Source organism: Centruroides sculpturatus, unplaced genomic scaffold, assembly GCF_000671375.1.
Source record: "Centruroides sculpturatus isolate CEXI.00-Female unplaced genomic scaffold, Cexi_2.0 scaffold273, whole genome shotgun sequence".
In the NCBI taxonomy this organism is placed as follows: Eukaryota; Metazoa; Arthropoda; class Arachnida; order Scorpiones; family Buthidae; genus Centruroides; species Centruroides sculpturatus.
In genome coordinates, this window is record NW_019384700.1 from 627,859 (window position 1) to 645,097 (window position 17,239).

The 17,239-nt window shown below is 25.8% G+C and overlaps 1 protein-coding gene across 1 annotated transcript in view; it reads left to right on the forward strand.

The window, feature by feature from the left end:
• LOC111627521 (head-specific guanylate cyclase-like) overlaps positions 1 to 16,889 on the forward strand; it is a 46,462-nt gene extending 29,573 nt beyond the window's left edge. The window contains exons 5-6 of the mRNA XM_023371111.1: positions 14,244 to 14,319; positions 16,763 to 16,889. Of these exons, the coding sequence (XP_023226879.1) occupies positions 14,244 to 14,319; positions 16,763 to 16,889 (203 nt within the window). The remainder of the gene's footprint in view (positions 1 to 14,243; positions 14,320 to 16,762) is intronic.
• The last annotated feature ends 350 nt before the right edge of the window (positions 16,890 to 17,239 follow it).

Below are 17,239 nucleotides of genomic sequence, written 5' to 3' on the forward strand. Positions count from 1 at the left end.
GTTTTGTTTTTATGTATTTATAATTTTTTTCAAAGAGAATATTTAGAAAGGCAACAAAAATGGTCTTTTTTATATAAGAAAATATTCAGAAAAACAACAAAAATTGCCTTTTTTATATAAGAGAATACTCAAAAAGGCAACAAAAATTGTCTTTTTTATAGAGAATATTCAGACAGGCAACAAAAATTGTCTTTTTATATAGAATATTCAGACAGGCAACAAAAATTGTTTTTTTTTATAAGATAATATTCAAGAAAGATTACATTAAGGAGTACGAATCGAACCGAGTTTAGAACACATTTCTCTTCACAAAATTGATCGAATCACAAAAAAACATACATACAATTATTCGAACAACACATCAACTTATCCTTTACAATGATGAAACGACTTTTGTTCCACTCTCTCTGTAATTAAAATTATATATATGTATATATAAATATATTTTGAACAAGAGTAATAATCAAATAAAACAAAAGAATAAATTTGAAATTAGTTAATCACGATAATTCAATTTTGTTGAAAGTAAAATTTTACAAAGTTTGAAGACTATTGCCACGTTAGCTGATAAGCATATTATCATGCTTCGCAGTTTTCTGTCAGAAATTACTCAGCTATGTAATCCTATGAGAAAATGGTTTACTCGTCCATTAAGAAATGGAATGATGTGCAGAAAGTAGGTCTCTCTTTATACATATATTCACAAATAAGAATGTAAGGTATTAATATACTTAACGTCACTCCCCAACCAAAAAAAAAGTATGGAGATTCACTAAATTTAAAAAAAAAAAAAGAAATAAAGAAACAAAAAAAAAAAATTTAAATAATTTTATATTCATTTTACTTCGCCAGCTGTTATATATAATAGAGAGAAAGAGGGGGGTTTCTTTATGTATACGTGTGGGAGAGTACTATTTTGTTTACCCACTTTGGAGGCTTATAACTCCTGTGCCTTTCGTCGAAATTTTCTGAAATTTCTCAACGAGATTTGGGTATTAGGTGGGTCGATGATATTAAATTTTGGTGGTTAAAGGTCGATGAGATGGAGAGTTAAGAAGGGATCCTTTGTCTTATTTCCAATGGGGTTATTAGCATTTATAATTGTTTTTTCTAAACTCGTCTCTATCCCGAAATGAACCTTTTTGTTATTTTATAATAATTAATGATATAAAAAAAATTTTAAAAATAAAATCTCGTAACAGATGGCGCCACGCGCAATTTTTACTCTCGCCGGGAAAGTTAGTCAACACGAAGGTGGATTTTTTTTTTATTATTTTTTATTAAATAATATAAATGAATTTTATTCTTGTAAAAATAAGATTTTTTTTTTCGTTTAAAAAAAAAAATTAATTTCTTCGCTTTATTTCATTATAAAATTTTCAGTTAATTAAACATTTTAATAATCCACTTTGGTGAAATTTAATATAATTAAGTATTTTAATTATAATATTTTTCCATTTTGATGAAATCGGATATATTATTTATTCTTCATTTTTTTTATTTATGATTATTTTTTCGACGTGAAATTGATCTTTTCTGTTATTTTTTTCTTATTTTTTTTATTAATAAAGATTTTTTTAAATGTCTGTTTTTGATTACTTTCCTTTTTTTTAATATTATTTTTCTGATTTTTTTCAACTTTTTATCTTCAATGATCGTTTTTCTTGACTTTTTATTTCTTAATGATGTTTATTTTTTATCATTTATTTATTTTTTTCCATAATCTTTTCATTAATTTCATTCTTGATGGCACCTTATTTTTTATTTCTTAGTTTTTTTTCTTTAATAGAGCCATGAAAATATGTTATAATTATAACTTACACTCTTTAATACATAATTAATTAATTAATTAATTAATTAATTAATGATTAGTATCATGTTATGTACTGTACAATTATAGTACTTCTGATAAGGGATCGACTACACAAGATTCAACCCTATCTAGATTATAATTATTAAAATAATTCAAAAAAATCTATAAAATTATTTATTTTTATGTTAATTTTATTCTTTATACCCTTCATTTTTATTTATTTATTTATTATTAACCCATTGAAAATTGTTTAAAAAAGCAAATAATATTGTATAAATTATTTACATGTATATAGAGCCAAACCTGTGAAGAACGGACACTGAAGGGAACGTAAAAAAACCGTTCTTCGCAGGTTATTTGCATGCATTTTAAAAACAAATATTCCCACAGTTTGAAGGTGGCCGTTATAGGGAGGTTCGACTGTATTGTTTTAATTAACTGTTTATTTTAATAATGTAAATACAGTAATTTAATATACTTTAGAGTAAACTTGGCATAGAATTTAACAGTATAAAAATGCAAATAATGATGGAAAGTTTAGCATAATAACGAGATGGAAACGATTGTAATGTTGTGATTCCTGCTGCTGGGCAAAGCAATTTCTAAATGACAAGGGTAATAATTACAGACGCGTGATCAAAGTGACTTCGTCATCCCTGATGTTGTTTATGTGGATCTGTCATTAGTTGCGACCGCAGAGTTAGTGAACTAATCATGTAGTATGGCCCTAACGCCAAAAGGGAAATGGCACATTTCATTCACCCATAAGATTATTTATGGATAATGGCTAAGGTTTATTGGTTAACCCCCGTTAATAAGGTAAATTACTTTAATAAATATGAATCCCTTCTTAAGTTTGATACGGCCAAATATCCTCACGCTCTCGTTAATTAATATTGGTTATTGAATCAATTTACCGCTATAATTTTATTATATCCGAACTAGTAAATTGTACGTTAGTTAAGTTTGAAACGTGATATTTAATTTTATAAATTATATTTTAATATAATTTTAACCGTTAACTAATTAAGATAACCTCAAGTATAAATAATGATATTTTTTTCTTATATTATTTGATAAAATTTAATGAAAAAAAATTGATCAAAATTCTGATATAAGTTACTGTTAAGTGGTTGAATTTAATTTTAATTTAATACTGTAGATATTTGCAGAATTGAATCAAAATTTTAATATATTTACAGTTTAATCTTAAGGTGAGAGCTCGTATCCCTTCGAATGTTTAGGAACTTAATTAAGATGAAGTTGGCATGAAGGAAATTATCATCATTCTCTGCTTTTAAGTTAGGAAATTTATGAAACTGAAGTCGAGAATAACTTGAGTTTAATTGGGATAAATCATCAAGACCTCGGCTCGAATTGTTCATGATGATGAGGACGACGATGATGATGAAATTAGATAAAGTAAACTGTAATTTTTGTATGGAACTTTAGTTTTGAAATTTTAATGATATTTCATCATTTTTAATGCTCCTCTTTTTACATGCATATATATACAGCCAAACCTGTAAATAACGGCCACTGACGGGAACGTAAAAAAAATGGACGTTGTTGGGAACGATTGCTATTTGGCGTTTATTTTACATTTATTTTTTTCGACATTCCTTAAAAAAATTGCCATTGTCCGTTGTTGGGAGGTGTCCGTCATCGGAGGCTCGACTGTATAAAGAAATAACAGCAAAAAATCGTAATAATTTTCTTCTGATTTGTTCCCTTTTATGTACATATATCGATTACCTTAAAAATCATCAAGAACAATTTCGATAATTAATTGCCTCGCTCACTAGCGTAAACTCGCATTTTAGTAAATTGGCAAACTTTATAATAACTTTTCACATCATATATTTTCATATCGAACAATTGAACAAAGAAATAATTAATTTCATTAAACGAAAGGTGTCGAAAAAAAATTTTTTTTTAATCGGAACAACAGATACATTATTTACAGATTAAAGATACATTTAAAAAAAGAAAAGATGAAGGCAAATGAGGCGTTACTACTCGTTCATCCCCGTGAGTTAACCAAAAAGTATCTAAAGCTAGCTGAAGAATCCAATTTCTTAAATGCATCCCGCCCATCTCTAATTCTCCGTCTTGAGCAGATCACAAGGGAGGCTTGGCTACAAGGATTTATTTGAGGAATCTCTTTGTGTGTTCTTGGAGGCTTGTTTTATTCTATCTGAGGCGTACTTTTTTTACCCTTATTTCCACTTTTTATCGACGTAATCAACAGAGGAATAAAAATGTTACCGTGTTACTCTGTCAAACACTTTTAAAGTAGTGGAGAAGAGATGAGAAACATTCATTTAAATTAGTGATTTTGACCCTCTATCCGTGTCTCAAGTAAAGGATAATGCGGGCTTAAGTTTGAAAACCATCTAAAGAAATGTAATAGTTTGAAACTGCTTTTTTTCCCCTTCTTCTTGGCTAAGAGGATTAGATCCTACATCAGTATTGTTTTGCCAAAAATTGTTTCCAATTATTTTCGTTAGAAAGAAAAAGTACTCCCTGTAAATCCTTCATTCTTCGAGAGATTTTACTCGCTATGATACTAGAAAAGTAAATCATTAAAGTGTTTTTCTACGAAAAGTGGCGTTACTTCTTGCATTTATTTATTTATTTATCTCTTTTTTTTATTTTAGTGAAAGTATTTGGATTTTATAGTTTCTTTCTTTAAGTCTCACTCATTTATACATATCTCTACGACTTTCCTGTGATAATCTAGCTATATAAATTATATATAAGGTCTTATACAGTAGGGCTTAGTACATCGCTATCTTTTAGATAACAGGTATAAAACAGTCAGAGAAAATATTGAACAATAAGTTGAACAGGGTTCTTTCTTTTACCGGATGACAATAAATCATTCCAACATCACATTGTAACCGTTATAGTTTCGGAATACAAGTTCTGTTTTGTGACGTTTCAATTGTTTTTGCTCTTACTCTTTCGGAGGATCTTCATCGCAACGTCATAAATATTTTCCCATCGAAATATATTGCTTTTAAAAATGAAAAATTCTATTATATCTTATCCAATCTTGCTATGTTGATTTATCACTTAACTGCGCATTGTATATTAAATTTTAAACAAAATAGAAGTTTTTTTTTATTTTTGGCATTAAAAATTTATATTATAATGATATATATCTAAATTTTACAGGTAAATTTACCGGAAAATATGTATTCAATTAAGATGAAATTGTTATGTAAATAAAGCCTTAAATTATAGGAAAAGTACGATGCTAGAAGTTCGATTTGTACTTATAAATCTGTAAAAAGTTCTAGAAAAAATTATAGAGAAAGTAGCTCATTTAGGACCAATCAAAAAACAGCGCGTGCTTCTAAAAATTGTCCATTACGTATTTAAAACCACGCCCTAAACACGCGAAAAATGTCAATTTCTACATAATTCTACAGAAAAAAAAATTTAGAGAAATCCATTACATTTTTATCTATAAAAACAGCTAAATATCACCAATAATTAATAAATAATAAATAATTAATTATTCTAGAATTATTAAATATGAATCGTAATGCATGTTTGCTATATAAGACAAAATAATGCAATAAAATTAATCTGTTTATTCCTAATTGACCATAAAAAAGATATAACAATCGAATACAAAGTATAGGGCCCCAAAAAAATAAAACAATAATTGTTTATGAAGATACAAGCATGAAGGAGAAAACCTTGTCTTGGTCGTATCTTAACAATAACCATGAAGGGTACAGTAATGTTTACTGCCTCTTCCTGCCAGTAAATTGGTGATTGTGATTGCTCGTTTTGTGACCGTTTCCTCCATCCGTGACTGTCATAAGTCACTTTAGATCACGCGCACTATCTCACGTAGAACAGTCACGTACTATTCACGAAGCATTTTATCTGGTTAAACTTCGATTTTCGTTGGAGAAAGAGCAATTACTTTTATCACTATTTACAAGAATTAAATGCTTAGACATTTATTATACAATTCAAAATAATATAAATGAATTATTATTATTATTATTACTTAAATTGTATATAGATATACAGTAGAACCTCCATTATCCGGACCTCCAATATCCGGATTTTCGATTATCCGGATTGTTCAAAATAAACAAAAATTTTACGAATTTGCTGATTTGTACGGTTTAAATACAGTATTTACTTTTAATATTACCGATATGCACCATACAAAATAAAACGTGTTGTATTATCATTAAAAGACAAATTAAAGTATTTGTTTTGATTATCCGGATTTATCCTTATCCGGACTACCTTCATCCCCAATTAGTCCGGATAATAGAGGTTCTACTGTATTTAAGAAATGTNGCTTAAAAAATAAATATCGTTGAAAGAAATGATTATTTATTTATTTATTTATTATAAAAGTTATAAAATTATACAAGTTCTTACTAAATTTGATTTGTTTCTTTAATGTTTTTTTGTCATGCTAAATTTGTAATTCTTCTTTTCTGGAACTGTTCTTCCTTTGTTTATTATTGTAATTAAAGAAAAAATTTATAAAATGTTTTAAAAATACAAAAATATAATTTATAAATAATTTTTATTATTGTAGTATTCATTAGTAATTTTATAAAGTCAATGTTTAAAAGATTAATTACGTAAATAAAACACGAGAATAAACTGTTCTTCTTCTTCTTTCTCATCGGTTTCTACTTTTTTTTCTTCTTCTTCTTTTTCCTCCTCTTCTTTCTCATCTGTTACTTTATCTTCCTTTTCCTCCTCTTCCTCTTCCTCTTCTTCTTTTTCCTTCTCCTCCTCTTCTTTTTCCTTGTTTTCTTTTCCTTTTTCTTCATCATCATCGCCATTATTATTATTAAATGTTTCTAATAACATAACCATTTATTTATATTTATCATTTTGGATGTATTGTACACATGTTAGATTTAATTATTGTAAAGTTTCTTTATTCTTTTATAAACTTAAATATAAAATAAATTTAAGAAATTTTTTGTTCATATTTACTGGTGTGATAAACCCTAAAATATAGATAACTGATTAGAAACATTTAATAAAATTAAGGCCAAAAAGCAAAAAAAAAACAATACATTATTATTATTATTTATTAAAAAAGTATACAGAGCATTTTTAAGAAACCACAAAGAAAAAAATAATTTTTATTATTAACTTTTATATATAAAGTGAATTTTTATAAGCATTTTCTATATAAGTTAAAGCTTTTATTTTATTTTTATTTTTTAATAAATTTTTAAAAAGAAAATTCACGTGAAAAAGTTAATTATTTATTTATTTCTCTCGAATTTTTTTTTATTTCTTGATCCTCTTTCGGGAATATTTTTATCCGTTTTTTTTACGAATCAAAACAGAGAAAACCGAACATATTTTTTTTCCTTTAGATATTTTCTTCAAGTATATTTTTCGAAACGGGATTATGAATGGAAACTAGTAAATTTACTAGTGATTTTTTTCCCCCTCTAAAATATCGAAAAAATAAAATAAAGTAAATCGTAAAAATCCATAAAAAAAAAAAAGAAAATAAAATAAACTCCTGTTTGGAGCGATTAGAAGACAAAATCAGCGTGTAAAAGATCGAAAATTGTATGTTATCAAAGTAATAAAATTCAGGGAAAAAATTGAAAATTGTATGTTACCAATGTAATAAAAATCCGAGAAAAAAATATTATGTTACGATGCACTTACAAAAATTAACATAAAAATTCCATTAAGTTAATTTACTTACGTATGATAATGGAAACAATAAAACGATCGTAGGTATATGTATATATAGACGTATATATTGAAGCATCTAACGTCATTTACTTAGGGAAAAAAAGCAGGAAAAAAAACCCCATACTGTTACAGTGAAAAAAAGAATAAGAAAAGGATAAAAATTGCAACCCCAAACCGAAAATTTCATGACCCAATTGACAAAAGCTTATACAGTTTCATCGATTTTCCAGTTGTGAGGTTTTGTCAGGATCGAAGCTTTGAAGATAAGCTTTGAAAGAATCGTATATTTTGCTTGGTTATTAATTTTCTAGAATCATCATGTCACTTTGCTTTAATTGATGCTTGTTAACTAGAAACGAAAGAATTTATTATCTAAAAGAATTTCTTTATCTGTTTTCTGCTCTAAATGGTCTCTCACCAATTTCCTCCTCTAACAATTGATGAGCTGTACGAGGTTTTTCCACGTAATTTTCCCCCTTTTTTTTCTATGTATTTTTTTTTCGTCAGTCGTAGAAAGAAAGAGAAGAGGAAAACTAAAATATAATTTTTTAAAAAAAAGTAANTTCTGTATTTATTTATATATAGATGCGTGTAAATAAAATCGTTTTCTATGGATAATTTACATAAAAATATTTTTAGAACGATTTAAATCGTAAAGTTATAATGATACAATATTGTAAAAATTGTTTCCTTATGTTAAATATTACAAAAATTACATTCGAAAATATATTTACTTTAGCTTTTAATAAAACTAAAATATATACATATATTCAAATTATTTAAATCTTGTTTTTATTATTTTGTAATTGATTTTAAATCCTTATTTTTTTTAAGAATAAAATAAATTAAATTTTAGTTTACATTTTAAAAAAAAATGAGGAGAAGAGCAAGAGAAGCTGGAGATGCTGGAGAAGGAAGAGCAGGAGGAGGAAGAGAAACATTGTTAATCTATGAAAGTTTATACATATAATAATGATTTGTTTAACTTAAGCTGAATTTTATTTTCAGTTTTACTCGAAAGCAAATGATTCAATAGTAGGAATTTTCAAAAATATTCAAAGACATTTATCGTCGTTTCGAAACAATCAATCTTGCTTATGTTCTAATCCTTTGTTGACGTTGCATCCTAATTTCCATCCAAAACTTCTCCCGGAAATGTAATTTATAATTCAGTTGATTTTTGTTCAATTTTAAAATGGACCTTTCTCTTTCTTATTCTTGGTCTTCTCGTCTTTTATATAATTAATTTTCTGTGGAAAAATATTCTGGATTATTATTATAACAAAATTCGATTTATATAGAGAATATTTAATCGTGAAATTTATAATTATTTAACTTTTAAATATTTATAGAATGTTTAGTGAATGATTTTATATTTAAGAGAAATTCAATGATCGATACTTTGAAGGATTGTAAGAGAATTTTTTATCGTCTATTTTATTCTAAAATTCTATACAGTGTGGCCAAAGCCAAATTTGTTTATAAGCTGAAGCGTAGGGCCTCTCACACTTTTACATGCATCATTACTTGGTGGAAGAGTCTTCCCTTCCACCAAGTAATGATGCGTGTAAACTTAAAACCTCAACGAGTCATATGTGGCCCAATATCGATATGTAGTTATTTTTATATAAAATGTTAACTGACTTTTGGCCCACCCTTTATATTTCTTAAAATTCTAGAAGCCATTTTTGTTTCTTAATATTAGCAGGCTCTGAAAGAGGAGACGAAATTTGGACCAATCATCTTCATTTTATTTGCATAAAATACTAAATTTTGGTGCCCTTCCGAGTGTTAAAAAGTCTGTTAACCGTCGTAGTGACTGAACTGTCACACTTAATTACTTAAAAGCACACAAAAACTGTTATAAACTCGTTAAACTATAAATAAAATGCACCTAAAATATACAAAACATGGTTAACTGATTTTGGAGCCACCCTGTATAATTATTCCAGACAACTGAAACTTTTAATAATTTACACATAAAGACATTTTTATAATAATAAAAAAAAAATTAAGCACTAAAAGAATATAAAAAAAAATGTTATAAAATATAATCCAAAAATTCTCTAGAAATTTTTGAATAATATATTTTAAATTATAAAAAAATAATAATAAACAAAAATTAATAAATTTATTCCAGGTAATTAATTGATAATTTTAAACTAAAATACAGTAGAATAACTTTACATAAAAAGTAACTTTTTCGTATAATTTATGTATTCTCCAACCCTTAAATAATACAAGACGTTACTTTGTAAGGTTATAGAATGCATATTTTTAGATATTATAAGTTATAAGGGACGATATTTTTCGGGCAGTTAAACCTCTATCTTGCCCTAAGAATGGGCTCATGAGGACGTCAAAGCACATTCGATTGAATGCAATAGAATATCCATGAACCCTTCTTGCGGTATTCAAAGAATACATCGATATCTCCCAAATGTCTCTTCTCTATTCTAAGCATGTTCTATACCATTTTCTGATGTCTAAGAAATCCAAAAAATCTCTTTTTCTCAGCAGTTTAGAACTTTGATTGTTGTTAAAACTTTTATATGTCTTTATTATAAAAAAAAACTACATTTCCTAACGTTTCTTTTAATAATTTAAAGGCGTTACTTGACTTTATATATATATTTTTTCTATATTTAAATCATTTCTCTGCGATTTTTATTACGTAAATTTCTGTTGAAAAGTTTGAAAGTTAAGAGAAAAAAAAATTATATATAAACATTCGAATGTGTAAACATTTTCTATAATTAAATTTATACGTATGTAAAAAGTTTAAGTTTAGATTTTTCGGATATTTCTGTATAAAGATTTATTTTTTTTATGTGTAAAAAAATTATTTTTACAATTTTTCGAACAGTTTTTAACATTAAAAAATGAAATTTTCTGTATTTATTTATATATAGATGCGTGTAAATAAAATCGTTTTCTATGGATAATTTACATAAAAATATTTTTAGAACGATTTAAATCGTAAAGTTATAATGATACAATATTGTAAAAATTGTTTCCTTATGTTAAATATTACAAAAATTACATTCGAAAATATATTTACTTTAGCTTTTAATAAAACTAAAATATATACATATATTCAAATTATTTAAATCTTGTTTTTATTATTTTGTAATTGATTTTAAATCCTTATTTTTTTTAAGAATAAAATAAATTAAATTTTAGTTTACATTTTAAAAAAAAATGAGGAGAAGAGCAAGAGAAGCTGGAGATGCTGGAGAAGGAAGAGCAGGAGGAGGAAGAGAAACATTGTTAATCTATGAAAGTTTATACATATAATAATGATTTGTTTAACTTAAGCTGAATTTTATTTTCAGTTTTACTCGAAAGCAAATGATTCAATAGTAGGAATTTTCAAAAATATTCAAAGACATTTATCGTCGTTTCGAAACAATCAATCTTGCTTATGTTCTAATCCTTTGTTGACGTTGCATCCTAATTTCCATCCAAAACTTCTCCCGGAAATGTAATTTATAATTCAGTTGATTTTTGTTCAATTTTAAAATGGACAACATCCTGCAAAATGTGAGAATTAAATTAGAATAAAACGTCTTTTTTTTATATTATTTATTATTATGTTTTTTTTAAAGCTTGATAATTGCCGATTTATCGTTCTTCTTCTTTTTCTTCTTCTTCGTTTTTCTTTAAAATTTCTATTTAAAATGATTTTTTAAAATATTTTTTAATGCTAATACTGTTGTAAATTATCTTTAATTATTATCTGGTTTTATATTATTGATTATTTTTAATTAAATTAATCGTTAAATCGCTTAATTTTTAAGTAAAGCATATTCTAGAATATCTCTAGAATATTTTTCAAGAATTATAGAAAAATTTTATTTAAATAGAATTTTAATTCTTGAAAAGTTTTGGAAAATACTAAAATAATTAGATGTGTTTTTTTAAATTTTAAATTAAATTTTTCATGATATTTCTTAAAAATTTATAGAAAAATCCTGAAATTAATTTAAATATCTTAAATTAAAATTAATTGATAAATACAGTAGTTTAATTATTAATTAATACATTCTAATTATTTTTTCCTGGAATTTTAAGGTTTTAAAATTCCTTTAAAAAAATTCTAAAAAATATTTAAAAAATTAATTTTTATTAACTGTTTATAAAACTATTCACAGTAATTTTTAATCATTAAAGTTTACATGTAATTCTATTTTTAGTTTTATGTGTATTAGGGCATTAAATTTTGTATATAAACATTGTAATTTATGCATCATTTTATATTTAAATTCAGGAATTCATTCATAATTTCACAATAAAAAGATTTCATACATTATTTATATTAATATTTATATAATTTTCTACAGATTTTAACTATAAAAAATCATTTTTATTCGTGTAGAATTTTAAAATTATTTTTAAAATAATATTTTAATTATAATTATAATTAGTAGCTTTTATGAGTAGATTTTAAAGTCGCTTATTTTTAAATTCATATAAAATTATTTAAATGAAACAGCTAAATAAATAAATATATATATTATTTAAATAGGAAATTTATATATCAAACATGAAATTCGTGTATAATTTTACAGCTTTAATTATAATTTTAATTATAAAACTATAAATTTTAAATTATATAAGTAATTTTATACATAAATTTATAATTAATTATAACATTATTTGTTTAAGTGCGTATAAGTGGAATTATTTGTTTGGCTATAAAATATTCTAATGTTTAATTAATATAACAAATTATGATTATAATAAATGAATTTATAGACGTAATATATTTATATTATTCTTAATTTGTTAATTTATGTAACATATATATATTTAAAAAAACATTTAATTAAATATATATAAAGATGTACAATTTGATAGCTTATACTTACATTGTTTAATTTTGTGATATAATTGCTACATTGCTCACAGTTTTATGGCTTAAATTGTTTAAATGTTTAACTATAATTAGAATATAAAGAAAGATAACTTTAATTATAATTTATAACTATCATGAGGCCACTTATAGGCATTCTGTGCCTTAAACTATAATATATAAATTGCCTACTCATCTAATAGACTATAAGGCACGATGAGATTAAATTTTATAGATTTAGAGAGTGTTAAATAATAAGAAAACGTCATATACATCTACGAGTTAATGGATAAGACAGTAGATTTTCAGGGAAGTGGCATGTGTACATTTGTTAAATAAGGCTGTAAAAATTTGTTTTGTAGTTATATAAAGACTTTTTTTTTAATAAAAAATTAAATATATTTTCGTAAATTTAAAACAATTTTTCTATTGCTGATATGTCGAAAACATGCGTGCAGAGTTAGTAAGAAATAAAAAAAAACAGGAAGAAAGCATACTCAATTATAACTAAGTCATACGCATTCTTTTATCACATCTTAGACAAATGTAAAACCTATAATCTCATCTTCTAGTAACTTCTTGCTCAAACCTCCCATTTTCAATAAAGAGGAGTGACGTGTCACTGCCAGACATGGAAGATATGTTTCTTTCTCATTCAACTATAAATCTGTTCAATAACCATTCGTTGTCTTTAAGTTGAATAATTACAGTGTAATTATATCAGCTGCCATACGTCAGTAAAACGTCTACCATGTTAAAGAATCGATTCGAATCATTAGAAAAAGTAGGAAAAAAAATATATTTTTGTTACTTTTCTCATGGGTTTTAAATTTCTGTGATTCAGTACGCGGTTATTAATCATTTTTTTTTCTGTGTTTATCCAAAGTTAAAGCGTTAACGCGACGTGGAAGACAGTCAGAAAACATATCGAAGAAGTACGAGCAATTATTTATTCTGAATGCAATTTTTAATCATATTTTTTAATTTATTTAATTTAAATATATGCTGTCCATCTTAAATTAGTAGTGTATTGCCCCTGTATATCATACTTTTCCTGATGACAATAGTCATGCCGGTCATCTAACTCTGTTCTGAGGAAGTTTTAAATTGAAATCACGTGATTTCCAGTCTATACAGGAAGTTTGTATAAGTTAATCGGGACCTCCTACCCCTACTCGTTTCACATCTGTCTTAAATTTCAATTACCTAATATCGTTCTCTATATTAAGGAAGGACAGACAGATAGGCAGTGAGAATTTATGTCTATATTGCAGCCCAATAAGAAATTACGATTTAAAATACAATGTATCGTGTATCTTCGATACAAAAGCCATACAGAAAGAGGTCATAGGTAGAAAAATTTAATAAGCTTTCGATTGTAAAGTGGTAAACACACACTCGTGTACACGAATTGGAGTAAAAATCCTATACAATAGCGTAACCGAACAAACAACAATAACAGATTTTATACAAAATACTTTTGGAAGATCTTAAGGTTTGTAAATACAGGTCATTTTCCGCTTCGAAGCTTTAAACTCAGGAGTCATTAGAAGTTAATGAATGCTCCCTAATGAATACAAATTTCCAGAAAGTGGTTGAGACAGAAAAGAAAAGAGAATCGCTCAGACAACTGACTTATCTCTTCTTTCAACCATGAGAAAAGAAAAATAATGGCGACACTAAGTCATTAGTTGAAATGCGTTGTTTCAATTGACGTCATATCCCTCACGCTCCCCCTTTTCAAATCTTTTATAAGAAAAAAGAAATAGTTGTACAGTACATTTGGATCGGTAGAAAATTTTATTTTCTCTTCTTTTTTCTGTAATTAATTGTTTGTTTAAGACTTAAAATGTTTCTTAGATTTCAACAGAATTAAGTATTTTACCGTGCAACCGCATCCTAAAGAGGAATCTACAGGTAAACCACATAAAATAAGGTATCACGCATCACGACGTGGATAACGTGCTTCAAATACTCACTCAGCCCCTATTTTAGTCGTGTTGACATTTGATATTGATAGCTAGAGAATGAGATATTTTTATCTTGAAATTCTTACAATTCTTTTCCTAAAGAAAAAAAATATATATATATACTCGGATTGTCATCATTAGTAATTGGATTAATAATAGTTTTCTTACTCATTGTTTTTGTGCATAAATTTAATTTATTTTTCTTTTTATAATTTAAAGCACCCTTCTCTTTCTTAATAACCTTTTTTTGCATTTTTATAACTATAATAATTGATAATTCTTCCACTTAAAATTCGAAATAAATCCTTCGAGTGAATATGAATTCTTTGCTCTTTCTTATGTAAGAACTTTCAATATCTTATTGTTGCCAGGAAAGTAAGAAAAATGAGCTTTGTATGAATGATATTTTTATCTAACATATGGCATTTTTATTTATAGAACTAGCAAAAATTTATTGTAATTAGGATATGATAAAAATCCATACTCAAGATGGTAAGACTTGAGCATTCTTTAAGAAGTTGGAACTGGCGTTCAAAGTTTATTAAATATTATTATTATTATTATTATTTTCTTTAAAATATTATAAAATTGTCTTGAAAATTAAAAAATACACTTATATTTTTGGCTAGGAAGTCATTTATTAAAATATAACTTTAAGTAAAAAATAAATTAAATGCATTAAAAGTAATGATCCTCGAGTTCCATTCTTAACTCTTCGAATGACTACAAAGAAAAGCAGCAGTATTAATAAAATAATGACTTAAAAAAATACATTAAACGGATAAATTTATACGTGTAAAATGCAAAATTTTATAGAAAGTAATTATTATTAGAACATTAATTATAAGAAATTGCTGAGCAATCGTATTCTTGCAGAGTATCGTTTAGTCAATTTGTAGAAAACATACGCATCAAATCAACTTAGTTTAATAAATTTCTAGCTTACACGAAGGTTTGCCTTTTTTTCTTTTCTTTTCCTAGTAATTAAATTTTGTAAATATGCAAATTCCTTTACGAAGAAAAATAAAAATTACAAAGAAAATAATTTTTGAATCTCGTACGGACTTCATCAAACGTTAAGCTTTGATAGTAATAGTATCCAGAGATTATTTGGTACGACATTCTTTTTAACGATCTTTTCTTGGTGGAAGGATTTTGTTAGAAAAGATAATTGCTGTGGGGACAACAAATCAACTGCAGTACAGATCTGTGATTAGATCTGGAGGAATCGTTGCAGCGGTGCCTCAAGGTGCCACAACGAACCACGATTTGTAATTACTTGGCGCCATAAACAACAATGATAGTCCAATAAGTTGTATTGAAGTGATAAAAAGCATCACTTCTTTTATTATCGGAGGAAAATACATATGGAAAATTGTTTCGTTCCCATTTGCAAATGTCCCTCTCTAATTATCTCCACTTATCAACACTCACTACAAGAATTCTTCTTTTTATTTATTTATTTATTTTAATTTTTCTGTAGAATTTCTTTGTAACAATATAAAGATTTTTTTAATACCATTTCTTAAGAATTAAATCTAGAAAAATTATACTTATAGAGAAATTTATTCTAGTTTCTTCATCTCTGCTTATGTTATTACACTGAAAAGTTTTTTTTTCTTTTGTAAATTAATAACTTTATTGAAGAAATGATTAAATAAAACACTTTAAGAGCTATTTTTGCTCAAACGTTTGCAATTAATTTAACATTATTTTCTCTTTGGATGCTGTTGTCATAGTAACTACAAATGGGAAGATGGGATTGAAGCCATTCACCTCTTGTATCTTGTTTTCCATCGGACATTGTCACATTGATTAATCATTTTGTGACCAATGATTAGGTAATCAATAAGAAAACCTACTTTTCTATTAACGATTTCATTTTTTCTCTCTCTCTCTCTTTATTTTCTTCTAATTGTCTATGAAAGTTAAATATATTCGCACAAGCACTTTCGAGTAATCGCTTATACAAGAAAAAAAACTTTTTAATCTCGTTTTCNTCTAATTGTCTATGAAAGTTAAATATATTCGCACAAGCACTTTCGAGTAATCGCTTATACAAGAAAAAAAAAAAAAAGAAATAAAAATTCTTAAGAAATTCTTAAATAAATATTTCTTTAATTTCTAGTAAAATAATTAATAAAAAAATCAATTTATTTTTATTTAAATTATTTAGAGAATTTAACGTGATGAGTATTACGAAATGATTAATCGATTAATTTTATAATTCAAAATGATTATGGTCGATATTTTAGTATGTAATTATTTGATTTGAGTAATAATTTATTTATAAAATAAATAAAATTAGCTTATTTATGAATATTTTATACCTAATCGTAATTGTAAATATTGCTTCAATGGGTGCTTATTTTAACGTAAAATAGTGATTAAACACGTTCTGTAATTAAGAATTGATGTAATATCGAATTGTACTGTACTTGGTAATGATGATGATGTAGATGATGGTAGCGATAATGCTGATATAGGTGATGTTAACGATGATGCTGATACGGGGATGATGGCAATGATGATGTAAGTGATGGTAGCAATAATGTTAATGTAGGAATTATGGAAGTGATGATGTATGAATATGCCAATGATGGTGTAGTGATGATGCTGGTGTAATCATTTATATAGTTATATTTATACGTCGTCATTATCAAGAGTTTCGAACAGATCCTAATATTCTAAATCGTAATTGCTCCTGATGTGGTATAATATTTAAATTATTTATTTAGTTTTCTTTTAAATTTTGTATCTTTCTACTTTATATTTTATTTATATACGTTAATTCTCGTGCAACTGATGTTTCTTTCTTTATTCATCATTTCTGTACATCACGCTCTCATCTTTCATTCATTCTCTGTTTATATTCACGCATTGCAT